This window comes from Leiobunum rupestre, chromosome 10 (assembly GCF_980474605.1).
Source record: "Leiobunum rupestre chromosome 10, qqLeiRupe1.1.hap1, whole genome shotgun sequence".
Taxonomy (NCBI): Eukaryota; Metazoa; Arthropoda; class Arachnida; order Opiliones; family Sclerosomatidae; genus Leiobunum; species Leiobunum rupestre.
Genome location: NC_143393.1, coordinates 34,563,541 through 34,581,982, shown reverse-complemented (window position 1 = coordinate 34,581,982; position 18,442 = coordinate 34,563,541). Strand labels below are relative to the sequence as shown.

The 18,442-nt window shown below is 39.4% G+C and overlaps 3 protein-coding genes across 3 annotated transcripts in view; 1 reads left to right on the top strand and 2 right to left on the bottom strand.

The window, feature by feature from the left end:
* Positions 1 to 18,442, bottom strand: part of LOC149925501 (uncharacterized) — a 109,739-nt gene that overhangs the window by 12,015 nt on the left and 79,282 nt on the right. The window lies entirely within an intron of this gene.
* LOC149925502 (uncharacterized) overlaps positions 1 to 18,442 on the bottom strand; it is a 119,450-nt gene that overhangs the window by 22,383 nt on the left and 78,625 nt on the right. The window lies entirely within an intron of this gene.
* Positions 3,126 to 6,040, top strand: LOC149925503 (uncharacterized). The gene is made up of 2 exons (XM_090159720.1): positions 3,126 to 3,171; positions 3,915 to 6,040. Exon 2 carries the CDS (start codon positions 4,057 to 4,059, stop codon positions 5,968 to 5,970), a length of 1,914 nt encoding a protein of 637 aa, XP_090015846.1. The 5' UTR covers positions 3,126 to 3,171; positions 3,915 to 4,056; the 3' UTR covers positions 5,971 to 6,040.

Sequence of the window (18,442 nt, the reverse complement as noted above, 5' to 3'; positions counted from 1 at the left end):
GAAATGCAATAATGTTTAGAAATTAATAATAAACGTTGTTTAGGACGAACACGTCTATATGTTATATCAATCGATAGATAATTTAACGTAGTATTATTACCGTTAATTACAATTAGTTTTGCCGTGTCATATTTCCGCAATTCGGCCGGAACATCAATATTAGAGAACGGTAAATAATGCCCTTAAACTCGAAATACGGTAATGTTTAGAAATTAATAATTAAAGTGTTTTAGGACGTACACGTATATATGTTATATCAATCGATAGATAATTTAACGAAGTATTAGTTAGGTTAAGTACAATTAGTTTTGCCGTGTCATATTTCCGCAATTCGACCGGAACCTTAACATTAGAGAACGAGAAAAAACGCATTAAAGTCGAAATGCGGTAATGTTTAGAAATTAATAATAAACGTTGTTTAGGACGAACACGTCTATATGTTATATTAATCGATAGATAATTTAACGTAGTATTAGTAAGGTTAATTACAATTAGTTCTGCCGTGTCATATTTCCGCAATTCGACCGGAACGTTAACATTAGAGAACGAGAAAAAACGCATTAAAGTCGAAATGCAATAATGTTTAGAAATTAATAATAAACGTTGTTTAGGACGAACACGTCTATATGTTATATCAATCGATAGATAATTTAACGTAGTATTATTACCGTTAATTACAATTAGTTTTGCCGTGTCATATTTCCGCAATTCGGCCGGAACATCAATATTAGAGAACGGTAAATAATGCCCTTAAACTCGAAATACGGTAATGTTTAGAAATTAATAATTAAAGTGTTTTTGGACGTACACGTCTATATGTTATATCAATCGATAGATAATTTAACGAAGTATTAGTTAGGTTAAGTACAATTAGTTTTGCCGTGTCATATTTCCGCAATTCGACCGGAACCTTAACATTAGAGAACGAGAAAAAACGCATTAAAGTCGAAATGCGGTAATGTTTAGAAATTAATAATAAACGTTGTTTAGGACGAACACGTCTATATGTTATATTAATCGATAGATAATTTAACGTAGTATTAGTAAGGTTAATTACAATTAGTTCCGCCGTGTCATATTTCCGCATTTCGACCGGAACGTTAACATTAGAGAACGAGAAAAAACGCATTAAAGTCGAAATGCGGTAATGTTTAGAAATTAATAATAAACGTTGTTTAGGACGAACACGTCTATATGTTATATCAATCGATAGATAATTTAACGTAGTATTATTAACGTTAATTACAATTAGTTTTGATGTGTCATATTTCCGCAATTCGGCCGGAACATCAATATTAGAGAACGGTAAATAATGCCCTTAAACTCGAAATACGGTAATGTTTAGAAATTAATAATTAAAGTGTTTTAGGACGTACACGTCTATATGTTATATCAATCGATAGATAATTTAACGAAGTATTAGTTAGGTTAATTACAATTAGTTTTGCCGTGTCATATTTCCGCAATTCGACCGGAACCTTAACATTAGAGAACGAGAAAAAACGCATTAAAGTCGAAATGCGGTAATGTTTAGAAATTAATAATAAACGTTGTTTAGGACGAACATGTCTATATGTTATATTAATCGATAGATAATTTAACGTAGTATTAGTAAGGTTAATTACAATTAGTTCCGCCGTGTCATATTTCCGCATTTCGACCGGAACGTTAACATTAGAGAACGAGAAAAAACGCATTAAAGTCGAAATGCGGTAATGTTTAGAAATTAATAATAAACGTTGTTTAGGACGAACACGTCTATATGTTATATCAATCGATAGATAATTTAACGAAGTATTAGGTAGGTTAATTACAATTAGTTCTGCCGTGTCATAGTTCCGCAATTTGACTGGAACGTTAACATTAGAGAACGAGAAAAAACGCATTAAAGTCGAAATGCGGTAATGTTTAGAAATTAATAATAAACGTTGTTTAGGACGTACACGTCTAAATATTATATCAATCGATAGACAATTTAACGTAGTATTATTAAGGTTAATGACAACTAGTTCTGCCGTGTCGTATTTGCGCAATTATATCTATCGATAAGAAATGGGATAAAACAGTTAAATTGGTATTTCTGTAGTATAGACCAACATTCTTATTCTTTCGTCGCGTTCCTACTGTAGTCACAAATGTACTTTTAGAATTTTCGTTCTGGCAGATTGACGCTGGTTTAAAATATTCAAGCTACCCCACAAGTAAAATTACTCGTAAAGAGTCGTAATTCATAAAAGAAATTCCTCGGCTTTTATAAAATATTCCATATTCCATTAATAAAGGTAGGCGTAATACTTTCAATTAATTTTGTTTTATTATGAGGATGTATATAACCATTATTAAATTTGATTCAAATCATTTGAATTTATTGAGCTAAACCTCGGTCACGAAAAGATCGTTTTATAAAAATTCAACCCTTTTCCTATTAAACCGATGAACCTAAACCACTATGGAACCTATTTTCTTTATTCACATTAACTGAACCATAAAATACCAAGTAATTAACTTTCACACCCCGAAATTAATTGTTTAGTTTTTTGACACCAGTCAATGTGCTAGAATTCTGAAAGTTGGAAAGATAATTTTTTACGGTGCAGTAGGGTACCGATGAAAGGGAATTATTCTATGGGCGTACCTACGGCTTGAAACGTTAAAACTTGCTTTTCAATAGTGTTGTTAATTTTTCGCAAATCGTTAAAATAAAAAATTGTTACATACATTACTTTTTAAGGGTTTTTAATAGTTTTAACGTTTTATCGATATAAAATGTCTATTAACTGTAAACATACTACAAAACATTTATAGTGTTACATTGTTAATCAGTTTAATACTAATCTAGCAAACAATATTAGACTAATCATGGAATTAAAACTTTTTCATTGTTTTCGGAAAAACACGGAAAATTTCCGGGGAAAAGGACTCGGTAATTTTTCGGAAAACTTTCCGACTTACAACACTACTTTGAAATGTAATTTAAATTACGGAACAAAATCTACAACTATGCGTTGTTTTGACACGAGTCCCCCTAATTAATATTCATTAAAAACGTATTTTCTACATTTCAGAATAATCTACAACCGAGTACCCGACGACGAAATGCTTGTTTTCCGAATTATGTCCGATTCTCAATATTGGGTGGAACCGGGTAACTGAGGACGAATATTTTAATTGGTACTATTGCATTGCTCAAATTAAGATAATGATTAAATTAACGTTAAAAAGAAAAATCAAAGTACCACAGATTTAAAACTTTTAACGTTTGAAATTATTACAAACTTCGCATAAACAGATAAAAGGCATCTAAAATCTTATTTAAATAATTTCCTAACCAAGGCCTGGTTTAAAGAGTCTTCACCCAATCCTACGCAATGTTATAATTATCCAAAAATTACACCAACTGCGAGCTAATTTTGCCAAAATTCTGACCCCAAGGCACTTATATAAAATGCGTTTAATGTTATCAAAATGTGACAACTGGTGCAAGCCATAAAGTAAGCAACTCGCGTAGAGTGGAAGGCCCTTAATGGGAAGCGCATGGAACATTAATCCTAACGGGCCAACTTGATTTCGAGGCGTGATTAAATATGGTCCGAAGAGCGATGGTGTAGTTTTTAATTTTTTTAGAGTATAAACCTACTTTTTATCCAGATATTGACCAACTTTAGACCAACTTGTTTATTTCACGCCTTGAAAACCAGACGTTGCGTACAAAAAGTGTTAACAAGTTTCTCTGATAGCCTTCCACTCCATGTGAGTGGGTTACTCTATGGAGAAAGCATGGTTATTTCTCATATTATGTTTTCCTTTATTTAGCCTATTTTGTTTCCGTTATTTGCCCTTAAATTTCCGAGGTATTTCCCTGGTTCCTCCGATGTTAGTCAACAATATTTAATTTCATTCGTCCCTTTCAGGAGGGGTGGCCGCCGAATCCATCTTGGAATTTGATTTTGTTCAGGCCTTGAAAGCCACGCTACAAATCCTCCCAGTCGTAGCAGCGAGACAGATTCATCAACCAAAAGAGACTTCGCGAAAAAGTTAAAGCTTGAAACTGGCCAAATGAGCAGTCGAGACGGGAAGAAACACAAGTGCACTGAGTGCATTATACCACGAAAAAAGGGATATTTGATTATCCACAAAAGAACTCACACGGGTGAAAAACCATTTCAATGTGACCAATGTAATTATGCATCTGCACATAAAACCCTTTTAACTTCTCACAAAAGAACTCACACGGGTGAAAAACCCTTTCAATGTGACCAATGTAATTATGCATCTGCACAAAAAAGTCATTTGATTTCACACAATAGAACTCACACGGGGGAAAAACCCTATAAATGTGACCAATGTAATTACGCATCTGCACACAAAACCGTTTTGATTATCCACAAAAGAACTCACACGGGCGAAAAACCCTTTCAATGTGACCAATGTAATTACGCATCTGCACAAAAAAACCATTTGATCTCCCACAAAAGAACTCACACGGGGGAAAAACCCTATAAATGTGACCAATGTAATTACGCATCTGCACAAAAAACCGTTTTGATTATCCACAAAAGAACTCACACGGGCGAAAAACCCTTTCAATGTGACCAATGTAATTACGCATCTGCACAAAAAACCCATTTGATCTCCCACAAAAGAACTCACACTGGGGAAAAACCCTTTCAATGTAACCAATGTAGTTACGCATCTGCACGAAAAATAAATTTGATTTCCCACAAAAGAACTCACACGGGGGAAAAACCCTATAAATGTGACCAATGTAATTACGCATCTGCACATAAAACCGTTTTGATTATCCACAAAAGAACTCACACGGGCGAAAAACCCTTTCAATGTGACCAATGTAATTACGCATCTGCACAAAAAACCCATTTGATCTCCCACAAAAGAACTCACACTGGGGAAAAACCCTTTCAATGTGACCAATGTAATTACGCATCTGCACAAAAAACCCATTTGATTTTCCACAAAAGAACTCACACGGGCGAAAAACCCTTTCAATGTAACCAATGTAATTACGCATCTGCACGAAATACTCAATTGAGTGACCACAAAAGCACTCACACGGGCGAAAAACCCTCTCAATGTGACCAATGTAGTAAAACATTTTCACGAAAGGTAAATTTGATTATCCACAAAAGAACTCACACGGGCGAGAAACCCTTTCAATGTGACCAATGTAGTAAAAAATTTTCACAAAAGATCCATTTGAATTTCCACCAAATAACTCACATGGGCGAAAAACCCTTTAAATGTGACCGATGTGATTACGCATCTGTACGAAAAAACCATTTGATTTACCATAAAAGAACTCACTTGGACGAGAAACCCTTTAAATGTGACCAATGTAATTACGCATCTGCACGAAAAACTAATTTGAGTTTCCACAAAAGAGCTCACCACGAAATATCCCGTCACGCACAAAGGGTAAGGTCACATAAGTGCCCAATTTGCGACCAGAACTTCGCCTCGAAAAGAACCCTTCGAACTCACCTTCGAATTCATGGTCTTCTCGTTAGCCAAAGTGGCTCTTCGACCAGTCGTAAACGAGATCTGGGACACCGAAGGTCGTCACGACCACCGCTGATTGAGAGCCTTTGTCGTCAATGGGGAGTGAGGTCTTGCTTGGTGCAACTACGACGCGTCACAAATAAGCAAATTCAATCTTACACCGACAACCCCGATTCCGCCCACAACGTACAACCTGAAGTTCCCGACTCAACCGCGACCCAACCCGTTAAGAGGGAATTGATCCTTGGCAATGAAAACCTCTCAGTCGATGTTAGGGCCATCAAAGAAGAGCCCCTGTATGACTTCATGGAGCTGGTGGGTGTTCCGTCAGTCGTCAAATTAGAAGAGTTGGGATATCGGCCAATTGGGAATAACAACCAGAGTGTCCCAATGAACACGATCACTCTTGTCAAGGTCGAATGCGGTTCTGAAGAACAATCTTCTGAATCTTAGAAGCCAACTTACGGAACACGTGGCTTTTCTGTCATTTTAATCTCATCTTTTAATTTGTTCCCAACTATTTCAGACATATTTCAAGACGTTTTGCCTTTTTTGATTTTGTTCATAAATTGAACGAGATTGCTTGCTTTTTTCAGTTTTATTTTGAACAAAATGAAAGGATTTTTCTTCCGATTAGTCCTTTTCCTGTTTAAGAAGACTACATGTCAAATGCGGTTCTGAGGAATGAAACCTCACAATTTAGAATAGAACTCACGAAAGTTTCCCCAGACTCCTGTGTTTTCATTTACATTGAAGAGTAAATACAGTCATTAAGAACGAAAATCGTAGTATTCAATATTTTAAACTACTGAAAATTATTGATTAAAAGTATCTTTTACATCAAAACGATAATTAAATCGCAACCAAATTGTCTAATATGGGTTCTTAGTTTACATTGATCCAAAGGATTGTAAACAGCAGTTTTTGCGTAACGGCTAATTAATTAACAAATGCTTTGAAAAAAACCTATCCTCAGGCCACAACGGAATAAAGTATTATTCCAATAAAATCCAACGAAACCGCGAAAGGAATCCACCTAATCACTCCACTAACATTAAATAATAACTTTTACCAAATTTAACAACTTATAAACAATAATGAACTCGATTTATGAACATCGAAATAGACATCGACCTCATGACTCAAAGCATTTTCTTAAAGAATTCTCAACATTACTCGGATTTCATTCATCAATTAAAGATTTGACAGATAATTTTTTAAGTAACATCTTTTATTAATTTACTGATTAATTTATCGAAGCTTTCCAAATGTGTTCACGGAGTTAAGCTGTTTATACAAAATTACAATAATAATAATCAGCTAAGCCCCGGTCATCAAGCGACTTTTATTGCCATTTATTCAGGTGGTCGGGTTACAATGCGTAGGAGGGTGGTTGCAAGCCCTTCATGCCACGCGAACCAACAGCTCCCTACACTCACAAGTACCGTTAACCTCTACAACTCTTTCAAGAAAGGGGAAACCAACCAACTCCAGTGGAGAGAGAACTTGCAAACTCTACTCAGAAGAAGTGGTTACGAGTTTTCAGCCAGTGCCACAAGTTGGAATAGAACCCGACTCCTCTTGCCGCGAGGTGAAAGGGCTCACCAATCCGCCCTAGTCCCGACACCCCAGGCAAGGAATGAAAAGATGTTTGGTAGGTTTAAGCTAAGGACGTTAGAGAACCTATATAAGTGATTTCTCGCTCGGCCAACCATTAATTGATACTTACACCTGACGTCACCGGAAAGCTTCGCAAATCTCTCCGATTCGTCTACGTCTTGTTCGGAAACTAAGCTGAAAGGTTTAAAGCCTTCTGTGGAAAACTAAGACAGTACTTACGTTGTATAATTATATCAAAAAGTTGCTAGCTTCGAATAAGCAGAGGTTGGCAAAAATTATGAGTGAATTCTGAAATGAACGCTCAGACCTTTTTATTTTGAGTGATTAAGTAAGCGAGTGCTTAACACCGGCGATGCTATTTTCTCTCTCTTAAACTGAAAAAGTTCACGGTGTTGGCTAATCGACATGCTACACTGCTCAATTTCAAGTGCTTTGTCCTCCAGCGGCGGGATAATTCGTTCACTAGAAAGGCCTGAAGGCGGGCTAAGTGAGATCGCGCCAAAAGAAGCGGTAGTTTTTAGTTTCACATCGAATATATATTCGAAGTGACACTATTGCTATGGACGGAATTTCTTTAAGTGTTGTATGTTTGTTTGTCGTCGGCTCGGCGTCGTGGTAAGCGACGACATGGTAGATGGAGCTACACATCAAGCAGTTAGCTTGGCGGGAAGTTTGAATTAAACAATGTCGTCGGCGTTGTCGTTAAGTGTTGTATGTTTGTTTGTTGTCGTGTCGGGAAGTTTAAATTAGACAACATCGAGCAGTTAGAATGGCGGGAAGTTTGAATTTAACAATGTCGTCGGCGTTGTGGAAAGCGACGACATGGTAGATGGAACTGCACATCGAGCAGTTAGTTTAGTGTCGGGAAATTTGGTAGTTTGAATTAGACAATTTCTTTCGATATGTTGGAATATGATTATAATTAGCTTGGCGGGAAGTTCGATTTAGATAATTTTTTTTGATATGTTATAATAGGAATATTTAACTATTTAACCTTTGATACTTTTCGTGGATGTGAAACTAATATTTCGGCTGGGTCGACTTGTTTAACGTAGTTTAACCAGCTGAGCGACGAGATAGTCTTTTTTCTGCAATTCGCTCAGAGCGCGCGGAGAAAAAATTATATAAATAATATTTTCTTGTCGACTTTTTTTCATCTATGCACTTTTTTTATGAAATTAATAAAAAATAAACTTTTTGGGCGAATTCCGGGAAACAAGATTAATGTGAAAAAAACTACCGCTTCTCTCGGCGCGATCCCACTCAGCCAGCCGTCAGGGCTTTCTAGTGAACGAACTAACACGATGTGGTACGTTTCACTCATTCACACGAAGCATCTATGTTGGAAGAACATGTTCTCTAAAAACGTGGCCATAAACCAAAACATTATTTAGTTTTACTCAAATAAAAAATGTCCCGCCCAATTTTGTAGAATCCCAATCTATTTCATATTTTTTTCCATTTTTGTAATTTTTTCGTTTTTAGTCTTTTTGTTTGTCCTACGTATGTTCATCTACGTTCGGTTTATTTTTAATGTATTTGACCTTTTGTTTATAAGAGCGACATTTTATTTTTTAGTTGTCTAGCAGACTTTCGCGGAATTCCGTTTAAGTAGGGTAATATTTTTTGATTTTCCATTTTTTATATTATTTTTCACTAGGTTTTCATTAAACATCTGAAAAACTAATTGATCAGGGTAGTCAATATTTAAAAACTGTTATCTTAACATATTTTTATCACCCGTAGGATTATTTTTAAAGGGCTTTAGTATTCCAATTTTTATATTTTTTGGTGGGACGATTGAAAATTTAGAAACATTTTGGCGTGGGTATCTTTTGGGTACAATGTATATAGTTAATGATTTTATTATCATGTTACAATAAAATGTCAAGAAATGTTACTCTTTTCTTTTTCACCTTCTTATGTAAATTGTGTACATTTTCGTATTTTATTCACTATTTTTAACAAATCATCAACTTCTAACACTTTACTTTAAATTTGAAACACGTCATCCATAAAAAGTCTCAATAACTTACGGTATGGTTTTGCGCTTGTGGCAGCCTACTTCCAGGGGCTAGTAGGTCACACTTTGAAGCTCTCAGGCGCTCTTTTAACTCATCGTAGGAAAGTGGGGAAAAAACAGGCATACTTCTCAACTCACCACCTACAACTTCTTAAATGTTTTGCATAACCTTTTGAAACCCAAATATGTCAGCATTTTGACGCTATTTACTAAATGGGTGAGTCATCAAAAAGGTTTCAATTGGCAAATTTGTGTACAAAAAGAACTTTAAATTTAACTGAAGAACATCCAATGCCGAGTAAGTGAACTGGAGGTATTTTACATTTAGCACATCGCGTGGAAGGCCTCTGGAAATGACCACCATTTTGAAAAGCATCGGTTTGAGAGTACATCATGGAAGTTAGGCAATCCTATTGAATCTTCTATTAACCCTGAAAGTTTCTTTTAGTCAGTATCGTAGCCTGGATTTTGGTTCGAGGGGGCACAAAATTGAAAAAAAAAAACCGATAAGGGCGCGTGTTCTTTTATGAGACTATCAAAGCATCTGGCTCATGGATTACCTTGCAACCACCGTAGGTAAGCTTTAGAAATCTCAACTAATCAGACCTAATAAAAGCTAACTTCTTAAAATGATGACGTATTTAAAATAAATGGAAATTATCATTATTTGACTTTAGAGGAGATGTATCCATTTTCACGTAATAAATAAATCTGCTGAAATGTCAAAGAACGATCTCTACTAAGAGCCAGCGTGGCTAAAAACCCAAAGCCGCTATATTCGGTAGACAACTCACCGGACTTACACTCTTGATCACGCGCTACTCCTTACTTAAAACCATTTAAAATCCACAATAAAAATATGAGTTACAGTCGCCAAAATACCATCATAAGTTCGGTTGTAATATGATTATTGCAAGAAGTATTTAATTTTCTAAATGCAACAAAATAGTTTTTAAAATAAAATGCTAAATACTTTTTCAAAATAATATTTAAAATAAAATGCTAAAAACTTTTTCAAAATACTATTTGATATAAAATACTAAATACTTTTTCATAATAGAATTTAAAATATAATACTCAATACTGAAAGTGTATTTCAAATAGTAAATATTATACATTTAAACTACTACCCAACACTGGCCACCGTAAGTGAGCTTTAAAAATCTCAACTATTCAGACCTAATACATTAGGTAGGACGCACTGATATCTATCATACCATCTAGGTACGAATCTAAAGTCCAAAATTTGCTTTAATACTTAAAACCACTATAGGTTTTCGGAGATAAACTTGAGATAAGGACCCCAACACGGCCTTACCAGGATACTTGGGTCCCGTGTAATTTGGAACCGCTCCCCCATTTACATACGGCCTGCTCACAAGTTGAATTGATGCAAGCTCGTAGCCAGAACACTTCTCTTGAGGGGGCAGTTTCGCTTTCCGTAAGGGGGCATATTTTCCCGAAATTAAAAAAACGGGGCTGCGAAGACTGAAATAAGTGTTGATTATTTTACTTAACCCCGAACTTAGAAATACTGATTACGTAATTGAGTGCAGATTTAGCACTACAAAAATCTGTACTCTAATATTGCTCTACTTGGTGTACAGAGCACATAGAATTTGTGATTAAGTATTTAGGGTGTTTCGTCATGGCGTGTGACCGTACATTGAAAATTCACAATATTCGATTTTTTTCAACTTACCAATTCTTTAAATGGAAACAAGGAACAAATACCAGCCCTCCCCCTGGGTTGATGAGCAAAAACTACCGTGTTAATTGACATTATATTATTAACAAGAAAGTATACGCCAAGAGCTGGGTTCAAGCTCACCTTACTGAATTCGTATATGAGCTAACGGATGGTCTCGGGCTCACCTTGGTCTCACCAATTATTGGCCGGGTCTCGGGCTCGAGCTCGAATTCTAAATTTCCTCGCCGATGTGAGGTCTCGAGCTCAGTAGATTTAAAACCTACAAACCACCTTGGGCTCGGACTCACTGCAGTTATAAATATACGGGCCGTTTCGGGCTCGCGCTCACTATATTTACAAATCGATGGGTGGTGTCGGTCTCGGGATCGGGATCGGGATCGGGCCCGTAACAATTACAATTCGACATGTTTCCACTTCGGAATAATGACTATTTTAAGACGATATTTAGTTTTGTTTCCAATATCCATCATGCACTGATTTAAAAAACAAATTCCATTATAATATTTCCGCACTATGTTGTTTTTCGTCTGCTAGTAATTTGAATTTTCCCGTCTTGGTCTGCCATTTTGCCAAAAAATCTAAAAGGAGCACGCAAAATCTCGATCCGTTACCGTTGATCGATTTTGGGCGACTCGGAGCACCCGGGAGCGGGAAAATGGAACACGAAAAACTTGATCGGGGCATATCTGATCACGCAAATGGAACATAAAATGTTGATCAGAGCGATCAAATAGAATACGCTATAAAGCACACGCGAGTGACGTGTTATCTTCCCCGTCGTAGTCAGGGCGCTTTCGGTCACTTAGCTCGCATGTTTAACCGAAAGCGATTTTGTGGTCTTAAAAAATAGGTACAAATACGGGGAATTGGAAAATGCTTGTTTTCGAATTGACAGATGGCGACTACGTGTTTAAAAATAAGCGCCATTTTGTCTATTTTGTGTTTTCAGCTTCTGGCTTCTTTATGGTTGAAGATACGTCGTTTCTTCAATAAGATTAATTATTTCTTGTTCAAATATGTATAAAATAATGTGTAAGACTATGGGGTAAACGAAACGCCACCTGGTGAAAAATTAGGAAAACAAATTTGAAATGAGCCGTATTGAAGCTTTTTCGTCTCTGTAGTATCAAATCTTATATAAGGCAAACTCTAGACGAACACGTGAGACGTGGTACATCCATAATTTTCCTTCGCCCATTGTAAAATATCATTAGTTTTTTTTTCTTCTGATGCTTTCTTTCTTTCAAAAGAAGTCCTGAATATGGCGGGGCCACGTGGTCTCTGGGAATCGCGTCCTTTTTGGATTAATCAAGAGCCGTGCCCCTGGGAATCCCGGGACGAATCTCTACCAATAAAGCTATTTCTGGGATCTTCACAAAGATCCGGCATCGTCAAAAGGATGAATCACCACGCAATCTTTCACTTTCAAAGTTGGTTGGGCAAATACGCCAGCTGTCCACCATAAATTAAACACTTTTCACCCATTTCGGATGAGCGTAAATTCAAAAATAGTAGTACAACAAGATGGGTAACGCTGTAACGTAAAGCCGCGTTCACAAAGACGTTAAAAATGGTAAATAGCTGAAGTTGAAAGCGTAAGAATCAAATAAATCCATAGAAAATTTTACGTATCACGGTGATAAGGTATATAGTAGTTTGTAAATTGTTTGCGAAGAAGGGCATCCGTGAAAAAAGAATAAACGTTAATAATTGTTAAAATAATTTATTTTTAAAAAATTGAAGAGACGTTTCGAGCCGCGGCTCGTCGTTCAGTCTGAAGAAATATAATTCGATATAGATATATAGAGTAATCATATCGAACAGGGTATACAAAGAAAGAGGAGAGGGTAGTACAACGTCATTATGCTATCATGTGACAGTGAATGTACCAATACAGGGTAAGTGGTTTTTTTATTTACTGGCCCGGGCGGCTAACCAGCGATCGACGGTCAGATCGGGGCCAACTCAAATTGGGGGCCAAAGTGGAAAAATTAATTGTCTACTTCTCGTGTATGTCGACGACATCATATTTTGGCGAGAAATGACACTGTTATGATGAAGACAATGCGACTGCTAATCTCGACATTCAATATGAAAGATTTGGGAAAAATCAGAACATTCCTAGAAATTGATGTAACTGAAGATCAAAACGGATTACAGTGTTCCGGGGTGGTAAATACCACCTGACATTTATTGTGGCAAATTGTGGCAAAAAGTGTCATGGCAAATAATGATTTTTAGTGACAAATTGACATATACTGGCAAATAATAGAAAAAGTAAAAATACTAATAAATTTTTCATATGAAATACCATAAAAACATTTTTAGGCTATTTTTGTAATTATAGTATGCGGGGTTGCCAATAATTGGGCTATTTTGTATATTTTTCGCATAAATATATAAAATGTTTGGCAGATGATTGAAACATTTAAAAAAAATTAAACCTTTTATTTTGTTCATTGCTAAAAGTTCTAGCAAATAAAGTGTTCTAAGAGTAAAAAAAATATTTTTTTTCCCCTATTTGTCATTAAATGCCATTATTTGTCACTACATGCCATTATTTGTCAAATTTGCCATTATTTGTCACTATTTACCAGTGACATGGCCTATATTCGAAAAAAGTGACATTTTAGGAACACTGCAGATGACGCAAACACGATATATCGAAAATTACAACAACAACTGGATTATATCCCTTATAAAAGATGTTATGAACCATTAAAACATCGTGCGATCATCACAACACCGACCCAAGAAGAAGAAAAACCAGATGTACCTTACCGAAATTTGGTAGGAGCATAATTATATATAGCACGACACACACGTCCAGACATTTTGTACGCCGTCACAACGTTAGCGAAATATTGCAACAACTAGAATGAAGAAAAAATGGAATCAGCTTATCCACTTATGAAATTATGTCATTACAACAAAAGACAAAGTGTTGAAGATGGAACGAACTGATTTAATGGCCATAAAGACCTACTGTTACGCATCATTCGCATCAGATAAAGAAACACGACAATCCATTTCGGGATATATCATTACCTGCGGGAAGATTCCTATCGCTTGGAAGTCAACAAAACAATCGTTAACAGCGCAATCGACGATGGAAGCGGAACTCATAGCAGCTGTGGAAGTGACTAAAGATATCATATTGATCCGAAGAATCCTGGTTGAGTGTCACAGCATATTACCAACAACCACCGGACATAACATCACACTTCACATGGACAACAAGGCAGCCATACAGTGCATCCAAAATCACATGGACAATGCTAGAACTAGATATTTAGATTTAAGAGATACATTCCTTCGAGAAAAATTCGCGGAAGGACTGTTTAGATTAGAATTTGTATCATCGGCATATAACTTGGCAGATATGTTCACGAAAGCTTTGCCAAAATTTGTGCTGAGTAGATTATCGACCTATGTATGATAATTATTAGAAATGGACCGACTGAATAACGTTCATCCTGATTTACTAGGAAAAGTTAGTAAACCCTGAATAACGTGGAAACTGAATAACGTGCATCCTGATTTAGGTGGAAAAGTTAGTAAAACCTAAATAACGTGGAAACTGAATAACGTGGAAACTGAATAGCGTGGAAACTGAATAGCGTGGAAACTGAATAGCGTGGAAACTGAATAGCGTGGAAACTGAATAGCGTGGAAACTGAATAGCGTGGAAACTGAATAGCGTGGAAACTGAATAACGTGGAAACTGAATAACGTGCATCCTGATTTACGTGGAAAAGTTAGTAAAACCTGAATAACGTGGAAACTGAATAGCGTGGAAACTGAATAACGTGGAAACTGAATAACGTGGAAACTGAATAACGTGGAAACTGAATACCGTGGAAACTGAATACCGTGGAAACTGAATAACGTGGAAACTGAATAACGTGGAAACTGAAAAGCGTGGAATCTGAATAGCGTGGAAACTCAATAGCGGGGAAAAGATTCCTTTTGGCGTTGCTAGAAGCCGCCACTAACTGAATTTCGAACGCGTCGTTCTCCATATAAACAAGTTGGTCGAATCGTACCCATAATTTCACTCACTGATTTCTTCAGTGTAACATTAAATATTTCTTCCTCTTTTTTTCTCGACTTTTTTAGAGGCTGTTATTTTCTAAGATGATGTTCGCGGTGGTGGTGATCACTTCACGCCGCTACTGACGGCTAACGTGCCGCGAATCGGAGATATCTCATCAACGGTGTATAAAGAAATTTCAATTGATCACCTCTATATTATTTGTAATTCCACGACAGATTGACTTGTTCACCCTACCATCATGAAATTTATTGAAAACTTGTATTTCACTTGTCCTAACGAAGCCGAATTTGGAGTTATTGGAGCGTATCTCATGTCTGTAACTCTTTTTCTCAGAAATTACCCCACCTATGCGGTTGACTTTCAAATAGTCGTAAGCCGGTCACTAGCAGACAAAAACTTAAGTCGTGGCTCGACTGGAACGGCTGCCCTACGTATAACTTGTGCTTACCGGACTGTCTCGAGCGATGCGCTAAGGGTCCTTGCTGGTAGACAACCGTTAGACCTGGTTGTGCGTCAGGAAGCTGCTGTGTTAAGGGTCCTTCTGTTTCAGAGAAGACAGCAAGAACTGCGAGGTGGAGTTACAAGGTGGTAACTACATCTACCCAGGTTACCCGTGGGAGGACCACCCAGCGGTCAGGGGTACTATAAACATCAAAGAGCAACTACCCAATGGTAATAGGGTAGAGGTGTTTACTGACGGTTTGTTGTCCAGTAGGGTTGCCGGAGTGGCTTTTGTTGCGTATAGGTCTATAACGTGGTCAGTTGCATTAATGAAAAGATGGATGCGTTTTCTCTGGAGCACTTAGCAATACATGAAAGTATTTGTTGGTTAAGGACGCAAGGTCAACGTCCAGGTGATGTTGCAACGGTTTTGACGGATTGTCTTTTTGCTATTAACGCAATAAGTGATCATAAAAACAATCATGGCTTATGCCATAAAATCCGTAAGATGTTGAAACGGATGGTGACGCAGGTCACGTTTACTTGGATAAAGTCACACACTGGGTATGTAGGGAAGGAGAGGGCTTACTTTCTTGCACATACTTCATTGTGTACGTCTTTTAGGAAGTGACTCCTAACTTCGTATACAGATCGGCGGCTCGGCCAGGACAAATGATGATAAACCCCTGTAATGCTTAGGCAGTGCACGGGGTGTATAAATACAATAGTCTGATGCCGGCGGCAGCGGGCCCTTAATGGGTCAGAGTGTGCGATAACTGGTGGCTTTATCGGGAAGTCAGTGTCCGGCTTTTGTAACCCCTAAGGGCGGTGGTGCACTAGGAGATGTTAGCTCCGTTCAAATGGTCCTATCTCATAATCCCACTTCGGTCAGGAAGGGGCTGGTAACTGGGCTTCGGCTCAGGCTAATGGAGAGGGTCCAGGCAAACTGGCCGCCTCAAAGGATTGGGTAGCCTGCTGTGGGGCAGCGAGTCTCCGTATGAGGCGCAGTTTTCCTGTTTCCCGGCCGTTTGGGGCAACAACGGGTGTCCGTTGCCAACTGTGCCGGGTAACGTGGGCCTCTGTGTACCTGTCGTTCCCCTTTAGGAGCTCTTTCTGAAGGGTATGGCTCTCTACATACGTGGGTAGGGTGTTGGCTGAAGTTGCTATCGCATTCCCACTGCTGGGTGCGAAGTGAGGGGTTAGTCGTCCCATTGTTGCACCTTCTGCTGGGTTGAGCGGCTTGCGTCGAAGGTGAGATCGTCAGCGGTAGGGTTCTCTACCTGCCTTGGCTGTTCTGTCACCTGTCCGGCTGTTGACGCTGGCGTAAAGTATTATGATGATATACCTCTGGCGGCTGTGGTTAGACGGAACGGCTAGCGGCGGCTGCGGTGGTTTGGAGCACCGGTATATAAATTCTGACCACATGGCTGCGGCTGGACGGGAACGGCTGGGTGGAACGGCTGGGTGGAACGGCTGGCCCTAAATGGGTTAAAGTGTGCAATAACTGGTGGCTTTACCGGGGAGTCGGGGTCCGGCTCTTGTAACCCATAAGGGCGGTGGCGCACTGGGATATGTTAGCTCTGATCAAATGGTCCTATCTCCACCTCCGACTTCGGTCAGGTTTGGGCTGGATACTGAGCTTCGGCTCAGCCTAACGGAGAGGGTCCGTGCAAACTGGCCGCCTCGGCGGATTGGGTAGCCTGCTGTGGGGCGGCGGTCCTGTTTCCCGGCCTTTTGGAATCACACCGGGTTCTCCGGTGCCAGATGGGCCGGGTTACTTGGGCTGCTGTGTGCTCGTCGTTCCCCTTTAGAAGCTCTCCCCAGAGGGTTTGACTCTTTACTTCCGTAGGTAGGGTGTCGGTTGGAGTTGCTATAGCATCCACTCTTAATCCCACTGCGGTGTTCGAAGTGGGAATTGATCCACCCATTGCTGCACCTTCTGCTCGGTTGAGTGGCTCGCGTCAAAGGTGCGACCATCAGTTGTAGGGTACTAATACCCATGCTGGATTTGTCACCTGTCCGGGCTAGGTGGACACTGGCGTAGGGCACTATGATGATAGGCCTCCGGTGGTATGGTCTCTGTTACTAGGTACACCGGTCTTTAAATTCTGACACACTGGATGGAACGGCTAGCTGCGGCTGCGGCGGTTTGGAGCACCGGTATATTATTCTGACCACATGGCTGCGGCTGCGGTTGGACGGGAACGGCTGATTGCGGCTGCGGTTGGACGGAACGGCTGGCGGTGGCTTGGAGCATCGGTATATAAATTCTGACCAAATGGCTGCAGCTGGACAGAACGGCTGGCTACGGCTGCGGCTGGACGGAAAGGCTGGCTACGGCTGCGGCTGGACGGAACGGCTGGCTACGGCTGCGGCTGGACGGAACGGCTGGCTACGGCTGCGGCTGGACGGAACGGCTGGCTACGGCTTCAGTGGGCTGCGTCTGTGGCTGGACGGAACGGCTAGCTACGGCTGCGGCTGGACGGAACGGCTGGCTACGGCTGTGGCTAGACGATGGTTCGCTCCATACCTGTCATTTAATTACCTTATCGGGGATGGTTGTTGCAGTGGAAGATTAAGGTCACTCTAGCCCTCAGCTGTGCGAGGATGGGTTCTAGGGCAGACCCATGGTGTCGCCTTTTGTTGGGCCATGATGAGGGCGTTTGTTTGCTATATGTGAGCCAGTTTTTATAGCTGTCTCACTGGCCGAACGTTCATTTCGCAACGTGCACTTTTGTCCCAGCCTGGTAAGTCTTGTAAGCCGCCGTAGTGCCTAGCGGAACGGCAGGGTACAAATAAAAATACATTATTCTATGTGGCTGGACGGAACGGCTGGCTACGAATTCGGAGGGCTGGCGACTGGACGGAACGGCTGGCTACGGCTTCGGCGGGCTGCGACTGGACGGAACGGCTGGCTACGGTTTCGGCGGGCTGGCGACTGGACGGAACGGCTGGCTACGGATAGGGCTCGGGGTTTTCTGATCATTTCGATCGAAAAATTCAGTGAACTATAAATAATCGGACAATTTACAGATAATTTTCCGAATAAATCTCTCGCACGTTTCCCCGATGA